Below are 25,910 nucleotides of genomic sequence, written 5' to 3'. Positions count from 1 at the left end.
ATGGTTTATTCCTTAGAACAGAGGATTTTTCTGGTGTTGGAATTCCACCGCCTAGAACACAGTGTTGTTGCAACAAGACGAAGTTTTCAACGGAGGTTTAATGTAACCAAAGGACCGAAAAGCGATACAATAAATGATCTGTTTGACAAATTTCAACGGACTGGGAACGTGACGGATGAACGTGCTGGAAAGGTAGGGCGACCGCGTATGGCAACCACAGAGGGCAACGCGCAGCTAGTGCAGCAGGTGATCCAACAGCGGCCTCGGGTTTCCGTTCGCCGTGTTGCAGCTGCGGTCCAAATGACGCCAACGTCCACGTATCGTCTCATGCGTCAGAGTTTACACCTCTATCCATACAAAATTCAAACGCGGCAACCCCTCAGCGCCGCTACCATTGCTGCACGAGAGACATTCGCTAACGATATAGTGCACAGGATTGATGACGGCGATATGCATGTGGGCAGCATTTGGTTTACTGAAGAAGCTTATTTTTACCTGGACGGCTTCGTCAATAAACAGAACTGGCGCATATGGGGAACCGAAAAGCCCCATGTTGCAGGCCCATCGTCCCTGCATCCTCAAAAAGTACTGGTCTGGGCCGCCATTTCTTCCAAAGGAATCATTGGCCCATTTTTCAGATCCGAAACGATTACTGCATCACGCTATCTGGACATTCTTCGTAATTTGTGGCGGTACAAACTGCCTTAGACGACACTGCGAACACCTCGTGGTTTATGCAAGATGGTGCCCGGCCACATCGCACGGCCGACGTCTTTAATTTCCTGAATGAATATATCGATGATCGTGTGATTGCTTTGGGCTATCCGAAACATACAGGAGGCGGCGTGGATTGGCCTCCCTATTCGCCAGACATGAACCCCTGTGACTTCTTTCTGTGGGGACACTTGAAAGACCAGGTGTACCGCCAGAATCCAGAAACAATTGAACAGCTGAAGCAGTACATCTCATCTGCATGTGAAGCCATTCCGCCAGACACGTTGTCAAAGGTTTCGGGTAATTTCATTCAGAGACTACGCCATATTATTGCTACGCATGGTGGATATGTGGAAAATATCGTACTATAGAGTTTCCCAGACCGCTGCGCCATCTGTTGTTGAAAATTGTAACTACTGTAATTTCGAAAGTTTGTCTGCCTGAAAATGTACTGTTGTCCCAAGCGTATTGCAACAAACGGTGTATTTCTATCGCTGCTCGTTTAGTTTTTATTGCCGTTTCAAATATACCGGTCATTTTTGAAACACCCTTTAGATACTATAGATATCACTAGGTGCACTGAGTGTACGTGTGTTTTTCAGAATATAGTCAAGATTTGTTCGTTAAGCAATTCACTGTTTTCCTTCACACGTAGAGAGTATCTGAGTAAATGCTAGTGACTTGACTTTCCATCTACTGCAGGGAAAATTTCAAATCATTTAATAAATATTCAGTTTTTAAGGTAGAGATAATTATTCTTTGCTCATAGTGATTTGTGCCGTGTACCTGATATTCGTTTGGAATGGCGGAGCTTTTACCATTGTAGGAATTACGCATGTGTAGGAAATCAGAGACAGGTTTTCCTTACCAAGTAGATATGACTTTCCCGCTGTCCATAATCAGGGATTTTTGTGTTAGGTCCTTGTTGATGGGAAATTCAGAGAGCCAGAATTGTAAGAATTAAATTATTTGTCAACTGTGGCGCTCAAGGTACGTAGGAAAACCAATGGGCGTAGCGTTGCAAAGCGATATGACATGGGACGAGCACATTAAGGGCGGTAGAAGGTGAGGCGAATGTCGACTTCGGTTTATTGGGATGGTTCTAGGAAAGTGTAGCTCATCTATAACGGAGACGGCGAAAAGAAAACTTGTGCGACCCATTCTTTCAGTTCTACTCTAGTGCTTGTCATGCTCCTCAGGTTAGATTAAAGGAAAACATCAAAGAAATTCAGAGGCGTGCTGCCGGATTAGTTGCCGGAAGGTTCGATCAACACGCGAGTATTACGGCGAGTCTACGTGAACTCAAATGGGAAACCCCGGAGAGAAGACGACGTTCTTTTCGCGAAACTCTATTGAGAAAATTAAGACAGCCGGAATTTTAGTTTGATTGGAGGCCGATTCTACTGCTACCAAGAGCAGCGAAGAGAAGATAAGAGAAACTGGTGTTCGTTTTTCTCTCGCTCAACTTTCCACTGGGACAGGAGAGGGAATGTGTTGCAGTGGAAGAATGTGGCCTCCTCCATGCACCATCTGATAGATTGCGAAGTCTGTATGTAGATGTAAATATAGAATTCCAGTGTGAACCATTTGACTGTATTATTAGTCCAAGATAAGCAACATAAAGGAAAGTGTGAGCTCAGGAGCGCCGTGGTCCCGTGGTTATCGTGAGCAACTGCGGAACTAGAGGTCTTTGGTTCAAGTCTTCCCTCGAGTGAAAAGTTTGCTTTCTTTATTTTCGCAAAGTTATGATCTGTCCGTTCGTCCATTGACGTCTTCTTTCGCTGTAATAAGTTTAGTGTCTGTGTTTTGCGACCGCACCGCAAAACCGTGCGATTAGTAGACGAAAGGACGTGCCTCTCCAATGGGAACCGAAAGCATTTGATGGCAAGGTCATAGGTCAACCGATTCCTCCACAGGAAAACACGTCTGATTTACTCTATACGACACTGGTGACGGCATGTGCGTCACATGACAGGAATATGTTGTCGACCAACCTAACCTGTACACTTGGCAAATGGTTAAAAAGATTCTTCTAACTTGCCCGTTTAAGGTTTTCTTGTGGATGTGATAATCACTCCCAAAAATGTGATGAAAACATAAGAGTTTGTGACATAAACTGCAACTAATGAATGCAACAGTTTCACAGTCGCACAGTTTTCCCTGTACTCTGTCAAAACATATGTTTTTAACGTTTCCAAATTTTTCGGTGTGTAGACCGCCAAATCCTGCATACGTCCAAGCAAATCTCAACTTGTCCTGGAATTTTGGAGAGCGAAGTTGATTATGTGTGAGTGCCTGAACTTTGATAATTATCTGAAAATAAAAAATTAAACTTGTCGCTCGAGGGAAGACTTGAACAAAGGACCTCTCGTCCCGCAGTTTCTCACGCCAACCACGGGACCACGGCGCTCCTTAGCTCGCACTCTCCTTGATGTTGCCTATATTGCGCATGGACTACTCAGTTTGTATATTTTTCTTATTTTTTCATAGATCCACACAACTTCTTCCTGTTTTCTCGACTGATCTGTGTTCAGTTTTTCAAGGCCTATCCACTGTGCCAACTTGTAACTAAATCTGAGGGGGTGCGATGGGGAGGTTCCCTTGTAAGATGATTGTAAGCTGGAATTCTTTCGACGGTAGACAGCTGCTTCCCACCTCTCGCTTAAATTGGCTGAAATCCTACTCGCAGTGTTGCAGTCTCGCGCTCTGGATCCTGCTGTGTCAATGGACCACTTGTTGAGACGGACTAATAAGCTGTGTTTGTGCCTCTATTCTCTGCTCCTCTACGACCTGTACAGACCTGCTGTGTGTCAGGCAGTGGCGTGCTTCAGATTGTGTGCTGGTCGTGCATCCCCTACCTGTGACGGTGAGCAGCTGGGCCGGGGTGCTCCTGCGGCGCTCCCCGGTGAGTGCGTGCAGCGTGAGGCAGCTGTAGCGGGAGGAGGCGTCCGCCGCAGTGGCCCGCCTCACCAGCAGGTCACCGGTGCTCGTCACCACGAAGCGGCCGCCACCTGTCAACAAACATGCGAGCCACATTTGTCTCATCAAAAGGTATCTCGTGCTTAGGAAACTTATTAACTCTAAGTAAGTGCCCCTGTATACGTAATATGTACTGAGTGGTAGTTGGAACATCACTTGTTGTCTGGTACTGTGGTGTTAGTGAGCTCTTGTAATCAGAGAAACTCAATACAACGCGGGGACTATATGCGACAAATTGTAAAATTCTACACTACTGGTCATTAAAATTGCTACACCACGAAGATGACAAGCTACAGACGCGAAATTTAACCGACAGGAAGAAGATGCTGTCACATGCAAATGATTAGCTTTTCAGAGCATTCACGCAAGGTTGGCGCCCGTGGCGACACCTACAACGTGCTGACATGAGGAAAGTTTCGAACCGATTTCTCATACATAAACAGCAGTTGACCGGCGTTGCCTGTTGAAACGTTGTTGTGAATCCTCGTGTAAGGAGGAGAAATGCATACCATCACGTTTCCGACTTTGATAACATCTACATCTACATCTACATTTATACTCCGCAAGCCACCCAGCGGTGTGTGGCGGAGAGCACTTTACGTGCCACTGTCATTACCTCCCTTTCCTGTTCCAGTCGCGTATGGTTCGCGGGAAGAACGACTGTCTGAAAGCCTCCGTGCGCGCTCTAATCTCTCTAATTTTACATTCGTGATCTCCTGGGGAGGTATAAGTAGGGGGGAAGCAATATATTCGATACCTCATCCAGAAACGCACCCTCTCGAAACCTGGCGAGCAAGCTACATCGCGATGCAGAGCGCCTCTCTTGCAGAGTCTGCCACTTGAGTTTATTAAACATCTCCGTAACGCTATCACGGTTACCAAATAAACCTGTGACGAAACGCGCCGCTCTTCTTTGGATCTTCTCTATCTCCTCCGTCAAACCGATCTGGTACGGATCCCACACTGATGAGCAATACTCAAGTATAGGTCGAACGAGTGTTTTGTAAGCCACCTCCTTTGTTGATGGACTACATTTTCTAAGCACTCTCCCAATGAATCTCAACCTGGTACCCGCCTTACCAACAATTAATTTTATATGATCATTCCACTTCAAATCGTTCCGCACGCATACTCCCAGATATTTTACAGAAATAACTGCTACCAGTGTTTGTTCCGCTATCATATAATCATACAATAAAGGATCCTTCTTTCTACGTATTCGCAATACATTACATTTGTCTATGTTAAGGGTCAGTTGCCACTCCCTGCACCAAGTGCCTATCCGCTGCAGATCTTCCTGCATTTCGCTACAATTTTCTAATGCTGCAACTTCTCTGTATACTACAGCATCATCCGCGAAAAGCCGCATGGAACTTCCGACACTATCTACTAGATCATTTATATATATTCTGAAAAGCAATGGTCCCATAACACTCCCCTGTGGCACGCCAGAGGTTACTTTAACGTCTGTAGACGTCTCTCCATTGATACCAACATGCTGTGTTCTGTTTGCTAAAAACTCTTCAATCCAGCCACACAGCTGGTCTGATATTCCGTAGGCTCTTACTTTGTTTATCAGGCGACAGTGCGGAACTGTATCGAACGCCTTCCGGAAGTCAAGAAATATAGCATCTACCTGGGAGCCTGTATCTAATATTTTCTGGGTCTCATGAACAAATAAAGCGAGTTGGGTCTCACACGATCGCTGTTTCCGGAATCCATGTTGATTCCTACATAGTAGATTCTGGGTTTCCAAAAACGACATGATACTCGAGCAAAAAACATGTTCTAAAATTCTACAACAGATCGACGTCAGAGATATAGGTCTATAGTTTTGCGCATCTGCTCGACGACCCTTCTTGAAGACTGGGACTATCTGTGCTCTATTCCAATCATTTGGAACCCTCCGTTCCTCTAGAGACTTGCAGTACACGGCTGTTAGAAGGGGGGCAAGTTCTGTCGCGTACTCTGTGTAGAATCGAATTGGTATCCCGTCAGGTCCAGTGGACTTTCCTCTATTGAGTGATTCCAGTTGCTTTTCTATTCCTTGGACACTTATTTCGATGTCAGCCATTTTTTCGTTTGTGCGAGGATTTAGAGAAGGAAATGCAGTGCGGTCTTCCTCTGTGAAACAGCTTTGGAAAAAGGTGTTTAGTATTTCAGCTTTACGCGTGTCATCCTCTGTTTCAATGCCATCATCATCCCGTAGTGTCTGGATATGCTGTTTGTAGCCACTTACTGATTTAACGTAAGACCAGAACTTCCTAGGATTTTCTGTCAAGTCGGTACATAGAATTTTACTTTCGAATTCACTGAACGCTTCACGCATAGCCCTCCTTACGCTAACTTTGACATCGTTTAGCTTCTGTTTGTCTGAGAGGTTTTGGCTGCGTTTAAACTTGGAGTGGAGCTCTCTTTGCTTTGGCAGTAGCTTCCTAACTTTGTTGTTGTACCACGGTGGGTTTTTCCCGTCCCTCACAGTTTTACTCGGCACGTACCTGTCTAAAACGCATTTTACGATTGCCTTGAACTTTTTCCATAAACACTCAACATTGTCAGTGTCGGAACAGAAATTTTCGTTTTGATCTGTTGGGTAGTCTGAAATCTGCCTTCTATTACTCTTGCCTATCGCGATTGCGGTTTATTGTATCGCGACATTACTGCTCGCGTTGCTCGAGATCCAATGACTGCTAGCAGAAAGTGGAATCGATGGGTTCAGGAGGGTAATACGGAACGCCGTGCTGGATCCCAACGGCTTCGTACCACTAGCAGTCGAGATGACAGGCATCTTATCCGCATCGCTGTAACGGATCGTGCAGCCACGTCTCAAACAGATGGGGATGTTTGTAAGACGACAACCATCTGCACGAGCAGTTTGACGACGTTTGCAGCAGAATGGACTATCAGCTCGGAGACCACGGCTGCGGTTACCCTTGACGCTGCATCACAGACAGGAGCGCCTGCGATGGTGTACTCAACGACGAACCTGGGTGCACGAATGGCAAAACGTCATTTTTTCGGATGAATGCAGGTTCTGTTTACATCATTATGAAGGTTTCATCCGTGTTTGGCGACATGGCGGTGAACGCACATTGGAAGCGTGTATTCGTCATCGCCATACTGGCGTATCACCCAGCGTGATGGTATGGGGTGCCATTGGTTACACATCTCGGTCACCTCTTGTTCGCATTGACGGCACTTTGAACAGTGGACGTTACAATTAAGATGTGTCGCGACCCGTGGCTCTACCCTTCATTCGATCCCTGCGAAACCCTACATTTCAGCAGGATAATGCACGACCTCATGTTGCAGGTCCTGTACGGGCCTTTCTGGATACAGAAAATGTTCGTCTGCTGCCTGACCAGCAAATTCTCCAGATCTCTCACCAATTGGAAACGTCTGGTCAATGGTGGCCGAGCAACTGGCTCGTCACAATACGCCAGTCAGTACTCTTGATGAACTGTGGTATCGTGTCGAAGCTGCATTGGCAGCTGTACCTGTACACGCCATCCAAGCTCTGTTTGACTCAATGCCCAGGCGTATCAAGGCCGTTTTTACGGCCAGAGGTGGTTGTTCAGGGTACTGATTTCTCAGGATCTATGCACCCAAATTGTGTGAAAATGTAATCACATGTCAGTTTTAGTATAATATATTTGTCCAATGAATACCCGTTTATCATCTGCAGTTCTTCTCGGTGTATCAATTTTAATGGCCAGTAGTGTATTACTACTGGTAGAATTATTTTTATATTATTATTATTATTATTAATATTATTTTGTGAATATCAGTAATTTATTTATCTGTTTAAAGTAATATAATTAATGTCTTTAAACAGTATGATCTGTACAATGAAAGATTTTGGTGCATTAACGGGGACTGTGTTGATACTTTTGGGCAGACCATAAATACGAGAAAACGAAAAAAGCAAGCTGTAACAAAGAGGACAATGCACAGTGTGAATTCCTGTTCTGCTGCAGGTATGGATATAATTAATCTTTTTTGAAAATGCATTGTTTAGTATCAAATTGACATTAAAAAATACTACCATTACTCCACTGATGTGTATTTACAACTACATAAAGAATATGAATGAGAATATACTCATTAATGTCTTTGGGAATAATTTTCTGGGGTAGTTCATCACATAGATGGAAAGTATTGACTACACTTCTTTTGTAAATAAAACTGCATTTTCCTGCTTCTAGTTACTTTATTTATCCCATACGCGGTTCGTCTTCTCCTGTTCTAAGGCATCATCAGTGGGATCTATAACGATACAGTTTTGTTCGTTTTAGATTATTTAAAAGTTCACTTAGTGATTTTTTTGTTAAAAAAGTAATTACTTACGATTTGCTGATCTGTGTTTCCTCACATCTGGCCTGGAGGTCATATTACCACTTTTATCACTGCTATATAATCACATCTTTGTGTTCTCGCCTTCCACGCACTGTGCACCATGTTTCTCACTCTTTTTTGTGGTGGACTATTATTCTTTTGTCACTCGATACAACTATTTCGTCGTACACTGTTTTTCACAACGTAAATATTGTGACTCCATTACGTGTTTCATCTTCTTTGGTATGGTTACCTATTTGTTGCCAATCTAACGAAGTATATGTTCGAGACCAAATTCTATTTATGATGTTTATACCGTGTGTGTGTATGAGAGAGAGAGAGGGGGGGATAGAGCCGACGAGGTTTTTTTTTGTGGGGGGGGGGGAGGCAACCCGTTTTGCTATCGCCTTTAGTAGAGCACCGTATTGATGGCGTGGCAAGGGATGAGTTAAGAGGCGCGGCCTTGGCGTGTGACGGAGAAATAAGGACAAAGCTGGTTTAGAGGATCTCTAATAATATTCCAGAATACAGGCGCAGGTGGGCATCAAGTTTACAATTGGATTCGTAAATAGGAGTTGACTGTGGATGGAAGGAAAATGGAGCGGTATGAACAATAGTTTGATAGAAAAAGAAAAATAAGAACGGATCCAGTAACATATTTATTTATTTATTTATTTATTGTTCCGTGGGACCAAATTAAGGAGAAGTCTCTGTGGTCATGGAAAGGGTCAATACTTGAAATTATAAGTCGACATTAGAAACAGATAAAATGAAATATAAAAAAAACATATTATGGTGACAAGTCGTAAGTTTAAATAAAGAAAATCAACAATGTAACACTGGAATTTGCTTAATTTTTTAGCTCTTCCAGGAGCTCCTCTACGGAATAGAAGGAGTGAGCCATGAGGAAAGTCTTCAGTTTACACTTAAAAGAGTTTGGGCTACTGCTAAGATTTTTGAGTTCTTGTGGTAGCTTATTGAAAATGGATGCAGCAGAATAGTGCACTCCTTTCAAGGAAGTGCATTCCACATGAAGATTGGATTTCTGCCCAGTATTAACTGAGTGAAAGCTGCTAACTCTTGGGAATAGGCTAATATTGCTAACAACAAACGACATTAAAGAAAATATATACTGTGAGGGCAATGTCAGAATTCCCAGACTATTGAATAGGGGTCGACAACAAGTTCTCGAACTTACACCACATATAGCTCGAACAGCCCGTTTTTCAGCCAAAAATACCCTTTTTGAATCAGAAGAATTACCCCAAAAAATAATACCATACGACATAAGCGTATGAAAATATGCGAAGTACACTACTTTTCGTGTTTGAAGTGTCACTTATTTCAGATACTGTTCTAATGGTAAATAAAGCAGCATTTAGTTTCTGAACAAGATCCTGGACATGGGCTTTCCACAACAGCTTACTATCTATCCGAACGCCTAGGAACTTGAACCGTTCCGTCTCGCTTATAATATGCCCATTTTGTTTGATCAAAATATAGGTTCTTGTTGAATTGTGAGTTAGAAACTGTAAAAACTGAGTCTTACTGTGATTTAGCATCAAATTATTTTCCACAAGCCACGAACTTATTTCATGAACTACATTATTTGATAATGTTACAATATTACACACAAGATCCTTCACTACCAAGCTGGTGTCATCAGGAAACAGAAATATTTTTGAATCACCTGTAATACTAGAAGGCATATCATTTATATAAATAAGAAACAGCAGTGGCCCCAGCACCAACCCTTGGGGAACGCCCCACTTAACAGTGCCCCATTGGGATTGAACATCACTACCACTCTCAGTATTGCGGAGCATTACCTTCTGCTTTCTGTTCTTAAAGTAAGAGGCGAACCAATTGCAAGCTACTCCCCTTACTCCATAATGCTCCAACTTCTGCAGTAATATTTTGTGGTCAATACAGTCAAAAGCCTTCGTTAAATCAAAGAAAACTCCTAGCGTTCGCAACCTTTTGTTTAATCCGTCCAAAACCTCACAGAGAAAAGAGAATATAGCATTTTCAGTTGTTAAACCATTTCTAAAATCAAACTGAACATTTGACAGCAAATTATGTGAATTTAAATGGTCCAGTAACCTTGTATATACAACCGTCTCGATAACTTTAGCAAACACCGATGGCATAGAAATAGGTCTAAAATTGTCAACATTATCAATGTCTCCCTTTTTATAAAGTAGCTTCACTACCGAGTACTTTAATCAGTCAGGAAACCGACCATTCCTAAAGGAAAAGTTACAGATATGGCTAAGTACTGGGCTAACATACATAGAACAGTACTTCAGTATTCTGCTAGATACCCCGTCATATCCATGAGAGTTCTTGGTCTGTAGTGATTTAATTATTAACTCAATCTCCCTCTTGTCAGTATCATGGGGGAGCATTTCAGACAACAGTCTCAGAACACTTTTTTCTAAGAGCGCTATATGATTCCCTGTTGGGACTAGGTTTCTATTTAGTTCACCTGCTCTATTCAGAAAGGGATTACTAAATACTGTACATATATGCGACTTATCAGCAACACGGACATTCCCCCTACACACTGATTCTATGTCCTCGACCTGTCTCTGCAGACCAGCCACTTCCTTTACGACTGACCATATGGTCTTAATTTTATCCTGAGACTTAGCTATTCTATCTGCATACCACATACTTTTTGCCTTCCTGGTAACATTTTTAAGCACCTTACAATACTGTTTGTAATGGGCTGCTGCATTTAGATTTTGATTGTTTCTAACGTTTTGATATAATTGCCACTTTGTTCTACAAGATATTCGTATCCCTCTAGTCAGCCACCCAGGCTGCCTGTTTGTGCTAGTACCCTGTTTTGAACGTTCTAACGGAAAGCAACCATCAAAGAGCACGAGAAAAGTCTTGGGAAAAGAACTGTGCTTTTGTGTAGCAGACTTCAAGTGGATGTTGGTTGCAGTAGTTACGCAGTGCTGAAGAGGCTAGCACAGGATAGAATAGTGTGGTGAGCTGCATCAAACTACACTCATGCTCATAAATTAAGGATAATGCTGATACATGCTGAAACAACGCTCTGGTTGGCGGTTTGCGGGTTTAAATCACCTCGGGATATGACCATGTGGTGCACTTGACCTGCGGTCGTCGCATGGTGGCGCTGGCAGCAGTACACATACGCAGAGGTGTGTTGGTGCAGCGAGTAAGCGTGCAGATGTTTTCAGACGTGCTAATGGTCACTGTGGTTTGAAAATGGCTCAAAGAACAGATATTGGTGACGTTACGAGTGGTAGAATACTAGGGTGACTGGAGGCTGGTCAAACACAGCAGGTCGTAGCACGGGCCCTCTGTGTGCCACAAAGTGTGATCTCAGCATTCAAGCAGACAGGAAACGTCTCCAGATGCTACAGTACGGGACGTCCACAGTGTACAACACCACAAGAAGACCGATATCTCACCATCAGTGCCCGAAGACGACCACGGAGTACAGGAGGTAGCCTGCTCGGCACCTTACCACAGCCATTGGAAAAGTTGTCTCCAGACACACTGTCTACAGTCGAATGAACAGACATGTTTTATTCGTCCGGAGACCTGCAAGGTGCATTGCACTGACCCTTGGTCACAGGAGAGCCCGTAAAGCCTGGTGTCAAGAACACAGTACATGGTCATTGGATCAGTGGTCCCAGGTTATGTTCACAGACGAGTCCAGGTATAGTCTGAACAGTGATTCTCGGCGGGTTTCATCTGGCGTGAACCAGGATCCAGATACCAACCCCATAATGTCCTTGAAAGGGACCTGTATGGAGGTCGTGGTTTGATAGTGTGGGGTGGGATTATGATTGGTGCACGTACACCCCTGCATGTCTTTGACAGAGGAACTGTAACAGGTCAGGTGCATCGGGACGTCATTTTGCACCAGTATGTCCGCCTTTTCAGGGGGCTGTGGTCCCACCTTCCTCCTGATGGATGATAACGCACGGCCCCACTGAGCTGCCATCGTGGAAGAGTGCCTTGAAACAGAAGATACCAGGCGAATGGAGTAGCCTGCCTGTTCTACAGACCTAAACCACATCGAGCACGTCTGTGATGATCTCGGTCGATGTATCGCTGCACGTCTTCACACCCCTAGGACACTTCAGGAGCTCCGACAGGCACTCGTGCAAGAATGGGAGGCTATACCCCAGCAGCTGTTCGACCACCTGATCCAGAGTATGCCAACCCTTTGTCCGGACTGTGTACGTGTGCATGGTGATCTAATCCCATACTGATGTCAGGGTACATGCGCAGGAAACAGTGGCGTTTTGTAGCACATGTGCTTCGGGATGGTTTTCTCAACTTGTCACCAATACCATGGACTTACAGATCTGTGTCGTGTGTGTTCCCTATGTGCCTATGTTGTTAGCGCCAGTTTTTTGTAGTGCCATAATTATGCTTAATTTATGAGCGTGAATGTAGTCTTCAGACTGAACACCATGACAACAACAACAATCTGACGGAGCCCAATTACAAAATTATGATAAACACCTGGAGCACGTCAGCTCGTCAGGGGGCAAACACATAAATCAGTAGTAGGGAAGGCGAAAGGAAGATTAGCATTATCTGTAAGCATTCTCGGAATTTGCGTTGTTGTGAAAGGAAATCACATTGCAGACTATAGCTTCAAGTGGTTCAAATGGCTCTAAGCTCAATGAGACTTAACATCTGAGGTCATCAGTCCCCTAGACTTAGAACTACTAAGTAACCTAAGGACATCACACACATCCATACCCGAGGCAGGATTTGAACCTGCGACCGTAGCAGCCATGTGGTTTTGTACAGAAGCGCCTAGAACAGCTCGGCCACAGCGGCCGGCCAGATTATAGCGAAAACTATTTCGCCCTCTGCAACTGACACATGCAGTCAGCCAGCGTCCCCTACAACAACGATCCGCCTACTGCACTACTGCAAAGGTCTGCATGCCCGTGCTCTGTTTGGCTTAAAGTAGGGACAGAAATCTAGGAAACTTACCCCGAGACAGCTGTTTTATGCAATGGAAATACATTAACTGTGCCCAAAAAGATTTGTAAATGCTAACTACAATCACCATAGTTTCGTCCCTGATATTAGTTCGTGGAAAACAACGCTTTGTTTACATCGTGCACGTGGTGCACCTAGTTCTTTTATTTCATACTGCTTGCAAGTACTGTACACAAGTGAAAAACTATTGGTGTTTCGTAAATTTTATCGACATACACTACTAGAAAACGAAACGCATCACGTTCAAGGACTGTGTTCAGTGGCACCAGCTTATATGTTCACACGGAGGGATTATAATGTTAGTGATTTATTTGTCACGATCATTAGAAATCTGATGGCTCTCTGGAGGCCTATCTATGGGTCCTCCTCTGTTTCGACTCTGCAGGCAGTAAACTGGCCGAGTTTAGAGATGAACATGCTACAGAAGAATGCTGAAGATAAGGTGGGTAGATCACGTAACTAATGAGGAGGTATTGAATAGGATTGGGGAGAATAGAAGTTTGTGGCACAACTTGACTAGAAGAAGGGATCGGTTGGTAGGACATGTTTTGAGGCATCAAGGGATCACTAATTTAGCATTGGAGGGCACCGTGGAGGGTAAAAATCGTAGAGGGAGACCAAGAGATGATTACACTAAGCAGATTCAGAAGGATGTAGGTTGCAGTAGGTACTGGGAGATGAAGAAGCTTGCACAGGATAGAGTAGCATGGAGAGCTGCATCAAACCAGTCTCAGGACTGAAGACCACAACACAGAGGTGAACAGTGTTTGAAACATTCATTATAGGGTACAAAAATGCATGTCGTTTGAACAGGATCACATTGTGCAACTCAGGGAGCCTCGATGGATATATCCACGGATTCAGAATGAGATTTTCACTCTGCAGTGGAGTGTGAGCTGATATGAAAGTTCCTGGCAGTTTAGAACTGTGTGCCGAACCGAGACTCGAACTCGGATTGCTGCACATGTTGTACACATGTGTGGGAGATGCGTCGCTCTTCCTAGGATTCGAACCCGGAACCTTGTCTGTACCTCCATCTCCGCTCCATCTCCCACTTCCCCAACACCACAGAAGTTGTCCTGCGAACCTAGCGGGGCAAGAAGTCCTGGAAAAGTACGTATCTGTTAACCTGCGGTAAAGTCTGCGCTGTTCTGAAACATCCAGGCAGATTTAAACGAACCGGAATGCAAGGAAGAGGGTACAATTTTGCTACCACCATCATGTAACTCGCGCAGGAGCCTCCAGGACAAGATAAGAGAGATTATCGCTACTACAGAAGCGTATAGGGCAGACAATTGTTCTCCTCCCGTTTGCTATGCGCTGCTGTGGCTTGGGGTGTGTAAGCAAATGTAGAACTCCTTAGAAGCACGTTCTGCACATTTCAGCGACAGCATACTACATCTACATCTACACTCTGCAAGATGCCGTACGGTGTGTGGCAGGGGGTATTTTGTGTACCAATGTCAACTTCCCCCTTTCCCGTTCCAGTCCTGATCAGCGAGAAGAGAGATTGCTGGTAAGTCTTTTTACTAGCCCTAATCTCTTTAATTTCACGGTCATTGTCTTTTCTCGAAATATAAATATAAGGAACTAATATTTTACTTGACTGTTACCCAGACTCTTACTCACGCTTTTGGAATTTCAACAGTAAACGACATCGTGATCTACAACTGCTCTCTTGTAGAATCTGCCACTGGAGATGAATGAGCACCTCCGTCATGCTTTCGCGGTTACTAAACCAACCTGTGACTAAACTTGTTGTTCTTCGTTGTATCTTTTCTATTTATTCTATCGATGCTACTGGGAGTATCTCAGGGACAACGCTTAAGTATTGGTGTGATGTGGGTTGTGTAACACACCTATTTCGTCGCTGTAATATTTCCTGACGGGGCATCTATCTCACCTGCAATTAGTTTTTTGTGATTTTCCAACTTTAAATCTATCTGTACGGATACTTCCATTGTTCAAGGGATGTGACTGCCTCCAGTGAGTGTCTAGCAATTGCGTAGGCATAAAATAATGGGCCTTTCTTCAAATTTATGCTCAGTACCCTACAATGATGATGTGAACACTTTGTAGGTGAACTGCCAGTCTCAACATGAAGCGTCGATCGTCAGGACGTCTTCCCGCATTTTGCCAAAAATTTATAGCGTTGCGACTTCTCTGTACATAACAGCATTTACCGCGAAAAGTATGACGGAAAATCCTACTTTATCCGTTACCTCATTTGTATATACTGTGAGAAGTAATGGTCGTATAGCACTCACTCCCTTTAGGTGTTCCCGTACATAATTTCACGTCTGAAGATTGTTCAATCCGTATTGAGTACTAAAGAAGAGATTTTCAGTATGCAGAAATGTCTGAATATGAGAGGACAAAACGTGTTCTGAACTTGAACATACTGGCGTCAGCGATGTAGATGTATTGTTTTGCGCATCTGTTTGACGACCCTTCTCGAACACGGAAATGATCCGCGCAGTTTTCGAACCAATGGGAACGGTTCGGTCCTCCAGTGATTACGGTACACTCTTTCTGTAATGGGAGAAAGTGTTTTCCCATACTTTATATAGAATAGTTTACGTATAGATAGCGGAGCGAAACCCAAACAGTAAAATTTAGAAAAACGACCACATTGAAAGCCTTTTATCGGAGGAAATACAGAAATAAACGTAGCGGGATGGTAGGTCAAACGTGGTATGGAGAGTGAGTGAAAAAAATATACAAGCTATGAAGTCCATAGCTATAATTCTATCAAAGTTTGTTGAAATAAATTTGCATGGGATCATTGCCGGAAAAACTTTGTTCCAACGTAGACTAAAAAGCTAAGGCAATGAAGATATCAACATTTTCCATATCAGAAAACATCACATACATAAAATTACTTGGAATAGTAATCGACGAAAATGTATATTCAGGTAATCACACAGAATATATGTGAGTGAAAAGGAAAACTCAGTTCAGAGATCAAATTTACTCACAATAATTCTGCACAACTTTGCTAGCTAAAAGGCAAAAATATTAGAAAGTGACATACTGTGCTTTGATTCGCTCTATTTTAAGTCATGGCTTACGAGGGCGTACTGGAAAGCAATGCCTCCGAATTTTTTATTCTGTTTTCAATATCTGGTGAGGTGTTACATGTCACGCCTATTACTTGGTCGAGTGACAGCTTCGCTGATGCAAGCTGCAAAACACAGCCGCTAGAGGGATCCCAACTGCAGCGTGTAATGTGGTTGTTTTTGACGTAACTAGGTTGCTGCGTGAGAAACAGCGTTCTGTAACCGAGTTTCTAACCGCAGAAGAGTTCGTTCACGCGCGGAGCGTCCTCTTCTGCAGCGTGACACTGCCGGGCCACGCACAAGAGCGCTGCCACGTCTCCAGCAATCCGACGCCTTGAGTTCCCTGTCATCGATCATTCTCCATACAGTCTCGACTTGGTCTCATGCGGTTTTAATCCGTTTCTAGAACTTAAAAGAACACCTTCGGGGATTTCACTTCCATAGTGATGAAGCAGAAGTTAGTGACAGTGTCAACAAACAGGTGTCTCGTTGTGTTGTTCACCAGGGTGGCTATTATGATGTGTCATGTTATAATATTGCTATGCATTAATGTGACAGTACGAGGAAGAGAGACAAAGACATTCTTTATTACTATGTGGTGTAGTGCGCTTAGATAATTATTCTTATATAGTAAGATTTTATTCTTGTTAAGGTTTAATTTCATGAGAGAGGAGTCTGTTCTTTACTGTATAGTACAAATCGACGCCATTAGAAGATATTAAAGGAAATTTGTATATATATATATATATATATATATATGATAGAGAATCGCTAATTCATGTGCGAGAAGAATTTCATTGAGACTAAGGTCATTAAAACTTCGTTCATTTCAAAAAGGTGCGTGTTATTTCCAAATCAAATGTTGAAATGTGTGTGAGATCTTTTGGGACTTGACTGCTAAGGTCATCAGTCCCTAAGCTTACACACTACTTAACCTAAATTCTCCTAAGGACAATCACACACACCCATGGCCGAGGGAGGACTCGAACCTCCGCCGGGACCAGCCGCAAAGTCCATGACTGCAGCGCCTAAGACCGCTCGGCTAATCCCGCGCGGCTGTTATTTCCACAAAGGACGTATACTCCAAGTGTGATCTATTAATGAAAACCAGTCGAGAACACACGCAGTTTTAGTTAAATAATTTGATGCTTTCTTCGGTTCAAATCGTTCAAACGGCTCTAAGCACTATGGAACTCAACATCTGAGGCCATCAGTCCCCTAGACTTAAAACTACTTAAACCTAACTAACCTAAGGACATCACACACATCCATGCCCGAGGCAGGACTCAAACCTGCGACCATAGCAGGCGCGCGGTTCCGTACTGAAGCGCCTAGAACCGCTCGGCCGCAGCGGCCGGCTGCTTTCTTCGGAAAAGAAGTGATCTCACGGATTTTTTTTTTTTTTTTTTTTTTTTTTGCCACCAGTTTTTCTAAGAACTGAAGGCAAATCTGATTTCTATGCAACAGAGCCCCAGCGAATATTCCTTCACAACTTTGATTAACACTTTCAGCTTCAATACAGCTCTGCAGCAGTTGGAGCAGATCGCTATAAAAACGGAACCGCATAGTGTGAAATCAGTTTCACCCATCGCCCTGTGTCCCACCAACGGTGTACGTATTCACTACAACAGAACATTCACACAGACAATCACTCATGTATATAAAGCCACAACACAAGGTGGCGTGGGAAACATCTCAGTATAAAAGGCTCACTATAGGCAAAATACAAATAACAGTAAGTGAAGATGGCTGAGTGATTTTATATTATGCCAGGAAATAAATATGTATAGTTGAAGAAAAAATATGTAGAGTATTAATTCATTTTGTTTTATTTAAAAATCTTCAAAAGCTTTCACATTAAAAAAATTGCTTTCCAGCGCGCCATGGTAATTTTGTTGGGAGGTACCTGTAAAAGATGTACTAATAGATTATTCAAAATACAGAAAATAGTAATAAGAAAGCCAACCACAAATGAAGAGAAACATATAGACCAGCTTTTAAAACACTTAAGATATTAACACTACCAAGTATGAACTCCGATGTTGGATAAAATTCAAAGATCAGTACGCGAAGCATACTACAACTAAGGTCGAACCTTACCAAAAAAGTCTTGCTGAGAACCCGAGAAAATACTGGTCCTACGTAAAGTCGCTAAGTAGGTCTAAGGCTTCCATATGGTCATTCGTTGACCAATTTGGCGTGGCTGTAGCAAAGGGAAAGCTGAAGTTTTAAATTTCGTGTTTTTGTCGTTCACGCAGGGGAATCGTACAAACATACAGTCACTTGACGATCGCACGGAATCCTGTATGAAGTCCATAGTAACAGACATCCGTGACGCACAGAAACTACTAGAAGAATTGAAAATAAACAAGTCGCCATGTCCGGATGGAATCCCAATTCGGAGTTACAAAGTATACTCGACACTGGCCCCCTACTACGCTTGCATTAAAAGCGAATCTCTCGCCCAGCGCAAACTACCAAACGACTGGTATAAAACCCAGATGACTGCTTTACACACGAAGGGCAAAATAATGGTTCCATAGGATTAAAAACCAATAATATCCTTAACGTCTATTTGCTGCAGAATTCTCGAACATATTCCCGATTCGAATATGATACATGACCTTGAGACGGTAATGCTTCGGTGGCCGGTGTGGCGGAGCGGTTTTAGGCGCTATAGTCTAGAACCGCGCGACTGCTACGGTCGCAGGTTCGAATCCTGCCTCGGGCATGGATGTGTGTGATGTCCTTAGGTTAGTTACGTTTATGTACACTACTTGCCATTAAAATTGCTACACCACGAAGATGACGTGCTACAGCCCCGAAATTTAACCGACAGGAAGACGATGCTGTGATGTGCAAATGATTAGCTTTTCAGAGCATTCACACAAGGTTGGCGCCGGTGGCGACACCTACAACGTGCTGACATGAGGAAAGTTTCCAACCGATTTCTCATACACAAACAGCAGTTGACCGGCGTTGCCTGGTGAAACGTTGTTCTGATGCCTCGTGTAACGAGTAGAAATGCGTACCATCACGTTTCCGGCTTTCATAAAGGTCGGATTGAATCCTATCGCGATTGGGGTTTATCGTATCGCGACATTGCTGCTCTCGTTGGTCGAGATCCAGTGACTGTAAGCAGAATATGGAATCGATGGGTTCAGGAGGGTAATACGGAACGCCGTGCTGGATCCCAACGGCCTCGTATCACTACCAGTCGAGATGACAGGCATCTTATCCGCATCGCTGTAACGGATCGTGCAGCCACGTCTCGATCCCTGAGTCAACAGATGGGGACGTTTGCAAGACAACAACCATCTGCACGAACAGTTCGACGACGTTTGCAACAGCATGGACTGTGAGCTCGGAGACCATGGCTGCGGTTACCCGTGACGCTGCATCACAGACAGGAGATGGTGTACTCAACGAACCTGGGTGCACGAATGGCAAAACGTCATTTTTCCGTATGAATCCAGGTTCTGTTTACATCATCATAATGGTCGCACCCGTGTTTGACGGCATCGCGGTGAACGCACATTGGAAGCGTGTATTCGTCATTGCCATACTGGCGTATCACCCGGCGTGATGGCATGGAGAGCCTTTGGTTACACGTCTCTGTCACCTCTTGTTCGCAATGACGGCACTTTGAACAGTGGACGTTACATTTCAGATGTGTTACGACCCGTGGCTCTACCCTTCATTCGATCCCTGCGAAACCCTACATTTCAGCAGGATAATGCACGACCGCATGTTGCATGTTCTGTACGGGACTTTCTGGATACAGAAAATGTTCGACTGCTGCCCTGGCCAGCATATTCTCCAGATGTCTCACCAATTGAAAACCTCTGGTCAATGGTGCCCGAGCAACTGGCTCGTCACAATACGCCAGTCACTACTCCCGGTGAACTGTGGTATCGTGTTGAAGCTGCATGGGCAGCTGTACCTGTACACGCCATCCAAGCTCTGTTTGACTCAATGCCCAGGCGTATCGAGGCCGTTATTACGGCCAGAGGTGGTTGTCCTGGGTACTGATTTCTCAAAAAATGTTCAAATGTGTGTGAAATCTTTTGGGACTTAACTGCTAATGTTATCAGTCCCTAAGCTTACACACTACTTAACCTAAATCATCCTAAGGACAAACACACACCCATGCCCGAGGGAGGACTCGAACCTCCGTCGGGACCAGCTGCTGTTTTCTCAGGATCTATGCACCAAAACTGCGTGAAAATGTCATCACATGTCAGTTCTAGTATAATATATTTGTGCACTGAATACACGTTTATCATCTGCATTTCTTCTTGGTGTAGCAATTTTAATGGCCAGTAGTGTAGTTCTAAGTTCTATGGACTGATGCTCAGATGCATTTGAACCATTTGGTAAAGCTTCTACCCAGGACTCATCACGGTTTTAGAAAGCATCACTTACGCGAAACTCAGCTTGTCCTTATCTCACGTAATTTTTTTTTTTTGGAAATTTGTGGTCTGTACCCCACTGCAGAGTGTTAACGAAGGTACGAGCATACGGAATAGGTTCCTAGATGTGTGTGTGGCTCGAAGACTTTCTAAATAACAGAATCCAGTGCGTTGTCCTCTACGGCCAATGTTCATAAGAGAGCACAGTATCGTTAGGAGTGCCTCAGAGGAGTGTGACAGGACCGCCGTTATCTTCTACATGCTTAAATGACCTGTCTAACATGGTGAGCAGCAGCCTCGGCTGTTTGCTGATGACGAAGTGATGTACGGCAAGGAGTCGTCGTTGAATGGCTGTAGAAAGATAGGAGATGATTTGGACAAAATTTGTAGTTGATGTGGTGAATGGCAGCTAGCTCTAAATGTAGCTGTTGTGCGCTCACAGGTAGCACACGGCGCCCAGTACACGTCCACCTTGGCGCTCGGGGGCCACAGCACAGTTGCGACACCTGAGGATGGGCTTGTGAGAGCCCGAAACCGGTCGTGACAGTAAAAGAAATTTACAACTGAAGCGGATTTTCAACCTCTAGTAGTAGAAAAATGTACGTTAAGACACACTAGTTGGGAAAAACAAACCCATAATATTCATGTCGTTGAAATATCTGGGCATAAAGTCGTAAAACGATATGAAATGGAACGGGCGTGCAAGGACTGTGGTAGGGAAGGCGAAAATGGCCGACTCCAGTTTAATGGGGGAATTTTGGAAAAGTGTGGTTCATCTGTTTAGGATACCGCATTTAGGACACTAGGGCGATCCACCAATGAGTACCGCTCGAGTGTTTCGGGTGCACATCGGGTCGGATTCAAGGATGACATTGAAGAAATCCTGAGACGGTCTTCTGTGTTAGTTACCGGTAGGTTCGAACAAGACGCAAATGTTAGAGAGGTGCTTCGGGAACTCAAATAGGAATCCCCAGGAGGAAGGTGACGTCCTTTTCGTGGAACGCTATCGAGAAAATTCAGAGAACCGGCATCTGAAGCTGACTGCAGAACGTTTATGCTGCCTCCAACATAAATTTCGCATACACATCACGAATATAAGAGAAATTACGGCTCGTACAGATGCATACAGACATCCGTTTTTCGCTCGCTCTATAGTGTAACAGGAAAGAAAAAAAAAATGAAATGGTCGCATGGCATTGACGGCCGAGAGGCCCCATCCACGACCCAACATTTGGGGACTTGAGCGCCTTTGATGATGAAATGATGATGGGGACAGCACAACACCCAGCCCTCAGCGGAGAAAATCTCCAATCCGGCCGGGAATCGAACCGGGCCCGCTGCATGGTAGGCAAACACATTACCACTTTTTTATTGTTGATCTCATTTTGTTCGTTATTGTTCGTTATATATATTTTCAGGACGGACGTACCATGACGTTTGTTCAAGTTCATTGTTCATCCATTAACTCAGCTTTTTTTTATTACAGAGGGCATGTAACCGTCTGACCGTACACGCTGAGCTACCGTGTCGGCTCACTCAGCTGAGCAGGCGGACTGCGAAAGCAAATGACTAGTAGTGTACAAGAGACCTCCGTATGGTGCCTTCGGGAGATCTATGTAGACGGAGCTGTAGATGTAAAAAATATGTTCCTTACATTCAAGACAACGTGACCCTACACAGCTGTGACATAAGCAAACGGAATTGATTCGTTGAAAACTCCCTTCAGACTTCAGAAAGATAAAATATTAAAAGATTTTCAGAAGAAATCTCACGGCGTTTTTGAAACGAAAGCTGTTTCTAAAAGACAAATGATTTTATGTGGACTGTAGTGTAAAGAAAATTGAGTGTGTAGTACTATGTATAAAATGAGATGTTACTTACAAAAACTACAAAATGTACTCCTGAAAGAGACCGAAAGAAATTCTCAAACCATGTATAAATACATGCACATATAGCTTAGATGATGTACGCGAAAATGTATTTTAATATGGGCATAGAATACTGTTATATAGAACTGTAATTCTCTAAATATTATTTATTATTTATTAGGGGTAAGTACACATTTCCAAGTTTGTGACATAAATTTGACTTCTACATCTACATCCATACTCCGCAAGCCACCTGAAAGTGTGTGGCGGAAGGTACCTTGAGTACCTCTATCGGTTCTCCCTTCTATTCCAGCCTTGTATTGTTCGTGGAAAGAAAGATTGTCGTTATGCCTCTGTGTGGGCTCTAATCTCTCTGATTTTACCCTCATGGTCTCTTCGCGAGATAGACGTAGGAGGGAGCAATATACTGCTTGACTCCTCGGTTAAGGTATGTTCTCGAAACTTCAACAAAAGCCCGTACCGAGCTACTGAGCGTCTCTCCTGCAGTCTTCCGCTGGAGTTTATCTATCATCTCCGTAACGCTTTCGCGATTACTAAATGATCCTGTAACGAAGCGCGCTGCTCTCCGTTGGATCTTCTCTATCTCCTCTATCAGCCCTATCTGGTACGGATCCCACACTGCTGAGCAGTATTCAAGCAGTGGGCGAACAAGCGTACTGTAACCTACTTCCTTTGTTTTCGGACTGCATTTTCTTAGGATTCTTCCAATGAATCTCAGTCTGGCACCAGCTTTACCGACGATTAATTTTATATGGTCATTCCATTGTAAATCACTCCTAATGCCTAATTACAGATAATTTATGTAATTAACTGCTTCCAGTGTCAGACATGCCATATTGTAGCTAAATGATAAAGGATCTTTCTTTCTATGTATCCGCAACACATTACATTTGTCTACATTGAGATTCAATTGCCATTCCCTCCACCAAGCGTCAATTCGTTGCAGATCCTCCTGCATTTCAGTACAATTTTCCATTGTTACAACCTCTCGATATACTACAGCATCATCCGCAAAAAGCCTCGGTGAACTTCCAATGTTATCCACAAGGTCATTTATATATATTGTGAATAGCAAGGGTCCTACGACACTCCCCCGCGGCACACTTGAAATCACAATTCGGAAGACTTCTCTCCATTGAGAATGACATGCTGCGTTTTGGTAACTAGGAACTCTTCAATCCAATCAAACAATTGGTATGATGGTCCATATGCTCTTACTTTGTTCATTAAATGACTGAGGGGAACTGTATCAAACACCTTGCGGAAGTCAAGAAACACGGCATCTACCTGGGAACCCGTGTCTAAGGCCCTCCTAGTCTCGTGGACGAATAGCGCGAGCTGGGTTTCACACGATCCTCTTTTTCTAAACCCATGCTGATGCCTACAGAGCAGATTTCTAGTCTCCAGAAAAGTCATTATACTCGAACATAACACGTGTTCCAAAATTCTACAACTGATCGACGTTAGAGATATAGGTCTATAGTTCTGCACATCCGTTCGACGTTCTTTCTTGAAAACGGGGATGTCCTGTGCCCTTTTTCAACCTTTGGAACGCTACGCTCTTCTAGAGACCTACGGTACACCGCTACAAGAAGGTCCTTCGCCTGCTCTGTGTGAAATCGAACTGGTATCCCATCAGGTCCAGCGGCCTTTCCTTTCCTTTTTAATCTATAGATTGTTTTTTCTATAGATCCAACGCATTTTACTTAACGTTTCTCTTTAAAAGCATCAGCGAGGGAACTTCTGGAACGACGCCAGCAGCATAAAAAGAAATAACATGCAGATCGACACAGAATATAGAAAGTATCGCTATATAATGAGGGCGTTGGTTGCAGCAAGTATTTCGAAGTGAAGTTTGGTACATGAAAAACAGGAGAGGGCGGCTGCGACCAGGGTGAGTGAGTAATTAGTGTAAAAAGCCTCTTAATGAGTGGAGCGCCCTCCAGTATCGGTGTAGGGCAGGCCGCGTGAGCTGCCACACCGCCACATCGGAATCCGATAACCGGCGCACTGCCCAGATGCGATAAGGGGTCGAGGTTACAGGAGGTGGAGTATGCGGGGACCGCTTACCGGCCTCGCTGCTTGGAATTTTAATTCTGCCTGCACGCTTTATTCGCGCGATGATGAACCTGTAGTGGCAAGTAACAGTCTGTGTGGGGAGGAGATTCTATACCGAATTTACTGATAGTCACGAGTATCCAATTAAAAAAAAAATTCTTCTGCAGGAAGACAGAATAGTTGAACTACAGCTTTTTTCAGTAATTTATTCAAAAAGCAGCGTAGGAGGAAACTTGACAGGTTGAGAGTTGCAGTGATGTCAGTGATTACAAAATTGAATTAGACTACTTCGCAGCTTCACTTGTCTGGATACATGCATTGATTAGATTGGGAAGGGTGTCATAAAGGCATAGTAGTGTCTCGTCAGGCAAGCAGACCCGCAACTGCTGCAGCTGGTCCTTGATATAGTGTATATTGGCACTGGAATGGATTTGACACCCGAGATGGTAGCACACATGTTCTGTCAGGGACATATCTGGCAGTCTTGCTGGCCATGGGAATAGCTCAAAATCTCACAGACAATTCAGAGAGTCACAGATACTCATGTGGTCAAACATTGTCCTCTTGAAAAATTGCATCATGATATTCCCGCAAGAGAGGTTCGTGATGTACTGCTGTGTGATCTCTCGATCTCTACCAGCCGTGACCTCAGGTTACCCGATAGGTCCCCACACCATGAGAGTAGAAAAACACCACTGGGCCTCCCTAAAACCAGGAAGAATGGAATTACCCTCCAGTTCGCGGCCTTACTTGCCGACGATGGTCATCCACGTTAGTGCAGAGCTGCAACTCATCGCTGGACATCATGCAACGACATTTATGAGCAGTCCCTTCTTCCTGGTCAAAGCACCGGCCCAAACGCAACCATTCGTTATGTGGTGTTTTCGGCAGCCGATGAGTGGGACGGTAATTCCACAATCTGTACGCCGCTAATCTCCAGCAAGTGGTACAGAATGACACAGATTGTCGCAGAAGGTGGATTACTTGTTCTCGGAGCCAGAAGCAAACGTGAAGGAAGTACGACGGTCCTGGAGCACAGTACAGCGATGCTCCCTTGTGGTGGTCACATGTCTATCACGACAACCTTGACGACAAGTATGCTTGCCCTCAAGTTCTCATAGAGTCCAACATTGTACCACTGTCACCAATAATTGCTCCCGAATTTGGAAATAGTACAATTCGGCCAGTCAGCCAAATGGTGGCCCACAACCCAAATTGAGGTGTTGATAATGCTGTCCTTCAAAGTGATCATTTACAATCTGACACTGTCCATGCCGTTATATACCGTAATAACGCAAAACGCGAACAAGTAATGTACTCTGTTGCTCTTTATACCTGTCACAGAGAATTTCAACTCTAATCATTTACAAAACCACCATAAATGTGTACGTGTAGAAAGTTACACTCACATCCGACCATGTCTTCAGAGTGCTTCACTTTTTTAGTAGGCAATGTGTAAA

General features: G+C 44.0%; 1 protein-coding gene across 1 annotated transcript in view; it reads right to left on the bottom strand.

Annotated features, from left to right (window-relative positions):
- Positions 1–25,910, bottom strand: part of LOC126456830 (Down syndrome cell adhesion molecule-like protein Dscam2) — a 416,068-nt gene that overhangs the window by 325,389 nt on the left and 64,769 nt on the right. The window contains exon 3 of the mRNA XM_050092636.1: positions 3,573–3,725. Within this exon, the coding sequence (XP_049948593.1) occupies positions 3,573–3,725 (153 nt within the window). The remainder of the gene's footprint in view (positions 1–3,572; positions 3,726–25,910) is intronic.

Source organism: Schistocerca serialis, chromosome 1, assembly GCF_023864345.2.
Source record: "Schistocerca serialis cubense isolate TAMUIC-IGC-003099 chromosome 1, iqSchSeri2.2, whole genome shotgun sequence".
In the NCBI taxonomy this organism is placed as follows: Eukaryota; Metazoa; Arthropoda; class Insecta; order Orthoptera; family Acrididae; genus Schistocerca; species Schistocerca serialis.
The sequence above is the reverse complement of the archived record's forward strand: the minus strand, read 5'-3'. Positions and strand labels throughout refer to the sequence as shown.